Genomic DNA, 8093 nt, shown 5'->3' with positions numbered 1-8093 from the left:
GAAAGATTGCTATCAAATAGTACACCTAGGTTCCTAACTGATGACGAGGAATTGACAGAGCAGCCATCAAGTCTTAGGGAGTGTTCTAGGTTATTTATTATATGCAGAGTTTTTAGGTCCTATAATTAACACCTCTGTTTTTTTCAGAATTTAGCAGCAAGCAATTACTCTTCATCCAGTTTTTTATATCGACTATACATTATGCTAGTTTTTCAAATTGGTATGTTTTGCCGGGCCGCGATGAATATAGAGCTGAGTATCATCAGCATAACAGTGAAAGCTAACACCATGTTTCCTGATGATATCTCCCAAGGGTAACATGTAAAGCGTGAAAAGTAACGGCCCTAGTACTGAGCCTTGAGGTACTCCATACTGCACTTGTGATCGATATGATACCTCTTCATTCACTGCTACGAATTGATGGCGGTTAGATAAGTACGATTTGAACCATGCCATGCTAATCCCCAATTGTAAGTCGCTTTGGATAAAAGCGTCTGCAAAATGACTAAATGTAAATGTAAATTGTTAACCGTGAAATTCATCTTTATTTGTGTGTGTGAGTGTGTGTGTGTTTTCTGCTCACCTGTTCATCTCAATGTTCAGGTTTTTGGAAGATTTTGTCATTTTCTTCCTGAATCTCAAGAGTGAATCCAGCGCATCCTCTAATAGCACTGATCTAAAGGTTTCTTTCAGGTCCTTTACAATGTGCCAGTGGGTTTATATTAGCTACAGGTGGTTGGTGTTTCAGTTTCTAAAGGCTGTGTGGCACTTTATATTCAGTGAGTAGAGGTATGTTTGATCAAGGCTCTTTTACAGAGATGAATGGCCATACTGTAGCCTGTGCATTTGCTTCTACGCATCTGTCAGATGCTTTTATACAAAAACATCTTACAGTGCATTCAAGATATATGTTTTATTGATATGTGCCCGCAAGATATTGGCATTGCTAGTGCTGTGCTCTACCAGTTAAGCAAAAAGAAAAAAAAGAAAAAAGAAAGTAATTTATATATTAATAAATATAAATAGTCTGTTAATAGTTCTGGTGTTGCTAATGCCGTGCATTACCAGTTGAGCTAAATACAAATATCTCACAGTAGATTCATCTCACAGCAGTAATCATTCAGGTCTCAAAAGCAGAAAATATGAAAATTTAAATATATATTAAAAAGTTACATAAATAATATTCAACCTTGATGTTGTTGGTGCCACGCTCTACCATGCAGATGTCAAAGGTAAGCAAACAAAATTCTATATATAATAACAATAATAATGTATTTAAAATACATAAGTAAATATATATATAAATGTGTATAATTTCTGTCTAAGAAGTAATTTTACAGTATCCTTGTGTGTATGCAAACATTAAAATTGCATGAGTTGCATGCATTGACTTCATGGTCTTGGCTGCAATGACTAAATTGAACTGATACAAATTGATAATTATATATATATATATATATATATATATAAATAAAAAAACAGTAATAAATGAATTTTATCATCAGTTAGTTGTTGACACATTTACAGCGACATAAGATCCTTCACGAGTTACGTCACTTTACAGTTGGAAGATTCTCCTTTTTTATGACAAAAATTGAGCATTTTTATGTGATTAATCAGTGAAATTATTTTTAAATATTAATGTTTGGATTATTTATTTTCAATTTTAAAAACAGTTATTTGCATTTGATATTGTTCTCAGCATCTGTTGAGTTTGAAGTCGCTTTAACTCCAGAATGACTGCAGGTCACCGTCGTCATGGCAACCGGTTTTACACCTGTTTTTACGCAGCTTTCAGGAGTTTTTAACAGGCCGGATTCCATTAACCCGAGCGGCATCTCATTCAGAGATTTAGTGCCCTTGAAGAGGAAAACAGCCGGCCTTCATCGACACGACTGACGGGACGACTCAACCAAAACCTACAGCCCAGACTAATTACAGTTTTTTACGATTGCTTAACTCTCGTCTCTCGTCTCTCAATCGCTGCCGTCCGCTGTGGTTTTAAAAGCTGTGCACTGCTGTCAGTGTGAGAAATAACCGTCTGTACGAGCCCTAAAACTCCTCAGATTTATGAAACACGCCTCAGACGCTCTGAAAGCAGTCATATTTACAGTGCTTAGTGTTTCTGCTCATATTAAATCCCTGAGGTTTGTCTTCTTCTTCGCAGTGACATGGGGATCTGATTCTTCACAACAATATAATTATCAAAATAATAGCTCTGCGTTTGTTTCAGTGTTTCAGAGTGCAGAAGCACTTCGCTGTCAACAGTAATTACCTGGAATATATTTTGACACATCGTTTGCTAAAGCTGCAAAACAGCCTGATAAAACTCATTTAACAAGAAATGTGACTTTCTTTGCTTATATATCTATTAGCTTCTTAACTTAATTTAAAACTAATGTTTTGTCTTATAAATTTATGACAGAGACACAGATCTTTTTTCTGATTATTTAGCTGAAATATTGGCTTTGAGAGCCACGGTTTTGTAATCGTATTACTAATAACTACAATAAATTGCTCCGGTTCTGGTTTAAATAATCTTTCAGAAGCTGAAAATTTGCTTCCTGCAATTCCATTTCAAATATATGTATATATATACATGTATGTGTGTGTGTGTGTGTGTGTGTATGTGTGTGTGTGTGTGTGTGTGTGTGTGTGTGTGTGTGTCTGTGTGTGTGTGTGTGTGTGTGTGTCTCTGTGTCTCTGTGTGTGTGTGTGTGTGTGTGTGTGTGTGTGTGTGTGTGATTGTATGTGTGTGTGTGTATGTATGTGTGTGTGTGTGTGTATGTGTGTGTGTGTGTGTATGTGTGTGAAATGATGTCTTGGTAACTAATTGCAATAAAACATGTTTTTAATATATTATATTATTTAATTCAACTTTTATTTTAATTCAAGAAACATTTTTTAATGCTTTTATTTTTCTTATTTTATAACCTGACCAGTATGCTGATGGAAATATATTCAAATAGAAAACATTTTTCACAATATTATTTTTTAATAATTTTAAATTAATGATTTTATTTTATGAATTCTACTGTACTTTTATCAAATAAATGCAGAATTGGTCAGCATAAGAGACTTAGAAGCATTAAAAAAAAGTATTTATTTCAAACTTTATTTATATAAACAGTCTTAATATCAGGAAATTATATTCAATTAATTATATTTATTATTATTATCATCATCTTTTTTTAGTATTTTATTTTATTTGTATTTTTTATAACAAAGAATCACTTCAAGACTTTTAAAGAGGTTTTCCGCTTGAGGATTTGTAACGCGATCATGTGTGGTTCTGATAAAACATTTCAAGGATTTACAAAAGTGTCCTTAACTGAAGAATCACTGTATGCTGTGTACAGTAGTCTTTCATTCATACAATCACAGCACTGAAATATTAAACAGCTTTACTGTCAGTGAAGTCTTGTTTTGTTTTGTTTTCATCTGCGCTGCTTCACTTGACATTAAAACTTACAGTATGTGAAGGTTGAGTGTATATCTACACACTTAGAAGTGTTTTTATTTCAGATAAAGAGTACAACCTGTGATAAACACCACAGATATTTCATTTTGATTTAAAGAGTTTTAATTTAAGTTTACAAACTCCGTTTGCTTGTTTGATGATCAGACAAGCTTGCTTGTTATTTCATACTCTTGTACAGGTAAATTTTAATTTATTATCTTGAAATATTTTCTTACTTCTCCATAAATGTAACATAATAGCTACAGATTTAGTTGCTTTATTTATTTATATTTTAAAATATATATTTATTTTTTATGGGTTATGATATTTCTCTTTATATTTTATTTCTCTTTTTAAATTTTATTTATATATGCACATAGTTTTCATTTATGTGCAAAGTTTTGATGATTTCATACAAAATTTCAATGGTAGCCATTGACTCCCATTGTATTTTTTTCCCATACCATGGAAGTCAATGGCTACCGTCAACGGTTTTGTTTCAAAAATTCTTCAAAATATGTTTTGTGTGTGTGTGTTCAGCAGAAGAAAGAAAATCATACAGGTTTGGAACAACATGAGGATGATTAAATGACAGTATTTTTTATTTTTGGGTGAACTGTCCCTTTAAAAAAATACAGATCCATCAATTCTATGCGTTCTTTATTCTCGACCAGCTCCCAAAAGACATTTAATCTTAGGAGTTTCATCTCAATAACTAATATTCAGGTGAATCAATCAATGAGGTTCACCTCCAAATCAAAATAATAACAAACAATACATAGCATAACGAAAATAAAGCCAGTTTTAGTAAAAACTAAGTACTTTCATATTCATATTTGCACAAAATACCGCAGTGTTGGCTGTAAAACAGTCGTGCTGTGTGTGTATTTGTGTAAGTTGTGTAGTCTGAGCATATGGGCTCAAAGGCTTTGCATTTCTCTCTTTGTGTTTCAACATCCGGGGTTCCCTGCTGCGAAATTCCCAATCCTACTACGGCGAGGCCACGCCTGCTGAATATTAATTAGACCGTGCTGACGCTCCTCGCCAAACTTCAGTCACGCAAGTGATTTAATATTCATGAGCCAGGCCTTCTCCGCAGGGCCTACCAATCAGAGCGCGGGCGTCATGTTGCGTACTTAATATTCATGACCCGAGCCTTCGCCCTAGTAGAACGGGAAAATTGGTTTCCCTGCTGGCTGCGTTTCGCTCTCCGAAGCCATTTTGGACTCAGTTCAGTTCCGTGCATGTCAGAATCGAACCCTGTCCTGCCATTCTCGCTCTTGCACGGGGAAAGCTTCACACGCGGACGGGATTTGGGTGGAAATCGCCGGTTCTTTCGCACCGGGAGGCGCTTCTGTCGGAATAGCCGCTTTTCCTGATGGATCTGTGCATGTGTTAAAGTTTGATTAAAGCCCGATCGGTGGATGGACATCAGGCCGACGGTCACTCGGGCTCTTGTGTGTGTGTGTGCGCGTTTCCCCGATCGCTTTAAATGTGTGCAAAGCAGAAAACACTGAAAAGGAGAAAACCCGGGGTGTTTTTGTGTCACTAGAGGAATATGTTCGCTTCCTGGCTGACTTTTGCACTTCTTCTGGGAACTTTCAGTGCAGGTAAGCGCTCGTTTATTCTTTTGACAAGACTTGGGTGAGATGTGCATGGTTTTTCTGATGTTCTGCTATATAAACACGCTTGATATAATAATGCACTTGGCTTTTCATTGCATTGAAACGCCACGTGTTTGCATTAGGAATCATGTTTACACCTGGTTTTGGTGAGTAATTATAAATGCATTTGAAATATTGAAGTGTCTGCGTGAGTCTTTCGCAGATGTAGTGCTCGCATTCATTCATAACTATCCTCAGCCAGCCTTCAGTCCAAGGATTTTAAATGTTTTCACTCAGTTGCATTTACGAATCAAGTCATGCATGGTCATATGTGTGTCTAAATCATTTGTGCATCCATTTTATATAGTATGCATTCATTAAGTGATTTGTGCAAATGTCTTTTAGGATTTATTCCTCAGAGCATCACACATAACACATGCATAGATGTTGATAAAGTCTTCTGCATGCAGTGAATGTGTGTTTGCTGTGGCTTTGTTGTGTTGGAGGGTTTTGGGGGGAGGGGTGGGTCTATACAGCTCAATATCATGCTGAATTGTGATTAAATAACATTTAGCATCATGGTACACTTTAATAAACATCTTTAGAGCAAATATGTATCATACCATTGGAGATAGGGACACAATGTTTCCATTCGAGGACAGAATTCCCATGAATGTTACAATGTTATTATTGCATTTACCCCTTTTTTTTATTAAATTCAAAATTAGAAATTCTTTGAAATGTTAAATTACACATGAATCGCATAAAAAAAAAAACGTGTATATATAATGTTATTTGATATTTATAAGAACATATAATCTAAAAATGACCAGCATTAACCCCATTGGAATGAATGTAATTGAATTAAACTCATGATTGCTCAAAGTTATGAAACCTATATATTTATTTCTAACAAAACCGAGTCAAAACAACATCAATTTTACTCTGAGAAGTTAACAAACGAAGTAATTTCATTTTACTTGCATGAAATTTAACTTTCAGATGAAAAAAGTGATCAGTGGTCCATCATTAGATGTACATATTCATGTTTATTAACAAAATTCAGTCCTACAAGTGCGTGAGAGATGGCTGAATATGTATTTTTTTGGCACTAATATAACTTCATAGATCATTTTGGCTCCAAAATGATCCGAGCTTTTTTCCTAAATGGTTACATCTCTTAAAAAAATAATTGTAAAAAAATCTGGAAAAAACAAGTTTATTTTGATGGTCTTAAAACATTTGCAAAATTTCCTTCTCTTACTAGAAATTATGCTTTTTTTTGTCTCTTCTGGGTCGAAATGGACCTGAATGCATTCTGAGGGATGCATATCTTTATGTGTTGAGGTTTTGTTCCTCAGATGTCTTGAGGACTGTGTGAAGTCTCTGTTTGGTGAATATAACGAGTCTTTGAGTTCCAGACCAGCATATGTTGTGTTGGCTTCCTAACTAGCTTAACCATCAAGCCTCCTTTGGTTTACCAGGTTCATATGAAGGACAACAAATGGTCAGGGTTGTGTTTTCCTCCAAAACCTCAAGAACGTTGCTTTAGGCTTCACGGTATTGGGTTGCAAGACCTTCGAAAGCAACTTTAGAGACGTGCATTTGAAACGTCACATGATGTTTCTGTCAGAAGTCAGTGTGTTTTTGGGTCAATAGAGGTTGGTCTTGAAGGATGGTTATTGTCTTTGAAGAAAGTGAGAAAAGTTGGTGTTTTTCTGAGGGTTTAGTGATGGATATATACATACATATGTGAACGTTATTAAAAATATATTTTAAGTGGATGCATCTTTCTTTCAGTGACTTTTGAGCAAATGTTATGTAAAATTCAAGCTGTCATTAAATTCTATTACTTTGTATATAACAAACACCCTGCTTTCTAGATGTTGTTTTGGCCATGAAAAAACCCATGTTTGGTCACTAGATATAATATTTAAGTTGTAAAGTACGTTTGTGAAGTAATACATCACTGTAGTATTTATTGTTCTGAATATAACTTATTCAGATTTTATTCAGTTTTAATTAAATAAAAAAGCATTGTGTGTGGATGGGATGGTTTTCATTATCCTGTTATAGTAATGAGAGTGACACTTTTGCTTTTGCATTACAATCGTGAGAATTTTGGTAAACTTTTGTCACAAAAATAACGTCGTAATGCAAACACTCCTAATATCCCTTAATTTTTTTGATGCAAAATATTTCTTCCTTCTGATTTCAAGCTAAAATGTGACTATAGTTATGTGTGTGACACTTTATTTGCATTGCAATCATGAGAAATTTGAGAAAATGTTATTTAATGGGCATGAAAATAAATAGTCACAATGCAAAAAAATCGTAATATTCCTTAATTTTCCTCATGCAAAGTATAATTTCTTAATTCTTCCTTCTGATTTCAAGCTAAAATGTGTCCCTTATAATATAATTGAATATGATTGAATTAAATATATAATCCAAATGAGACCTTTTTTTTTTTTTTTACGTTTGTGCATTACAATCATGAGAGTTTTGGGAAAATTTAGTTTAATTGTCATGAAAACAGCATCACATTGCAAACAATCATTCCGAATCCTTCAATTTCTTAGTTTCTCCTTCTGAGTTGAAGGTGAAATGTGTTTCTGTCATTGGCGACAGGCTTGTTGAATGCGTTTGTGATGCCGCGAGGTGTTGTGTAATAGTCTTCGTGTAGAGCATTCCAAGATTCCCCGGCTGAGCGCACGGTGCCATAAAAAGAAAAGCAGGGCGGTGTGGCGCTTAAACAGCCTTCTATTGGTGGAAACAAATTACCATGCTCTGTTTGCTGCTCGTATCTGTTGGGTTTGTGCTTGTTTGAACGGTGGGGTGTGAGTCGGCTTTCCCCCCACATCCGTGTGTGTGTGTGTTTGTGAGATCCATGTGGAATTCCTCGCTGGACTGAAATGGCCACCATAGAGTCCGTCAGCGCTCCGATCAACAGTGCCGGAGATCATCCAGAGGGAAATACGGCCGATTGCATGCTGCGATATGGATGTGAGCTGTGGTGCATGGGTGGG

General features: G+C 35.3%; 1 protein-coding gene across 1 annotated transcript in view; it reads left to right on the top strand.

The window, feature by feature from the left end:
• Positions 1–4640: 4640 nt before the first annotated feature.
• The window catches only part of LOC107754440 (activin receptor type-2B-like), a gene marked incomplete at its 3' end in the record, with an annotated part of 40979 nt that continues 37526 nt past the window's right edge, over positions 4641–8093 (top strand). Inside the window, exon 1 of the mRNA XM_016570872.1 lies at positions 4641–5070. Coding sequence (XP_016426358.1) covers positions 5019–5070 — 52 coding nt within the window. The remainder of the gene's footprint in view (positions 5071–8093) is intronic.

This window comes from Sinocyclocheilus rhinocerous, unplaced genomic scaffold (genome assembly GCF_001515625.1).
Source record: "Sinocyclocheilus rhinocerous isolate Xijiao unplaced genomic scaffold, SAMN03320098_v1.1 scaffold2427, whole genome shotgun sequence".
In the NCBI taxonomy this organism is placed as follows: Eukaryota; Metazoa; Chordata; class Actinopteri; order Cypriniformes; family Cyprinidae; genus Sinocyclocheilus; species Sinocyclocheilus rhinocerous.
The sequence above is the reverse complement of the archived record's forward strand: the minus strand, read 5'-3'. Positions and strand labels throughout refer to the sequence as shown.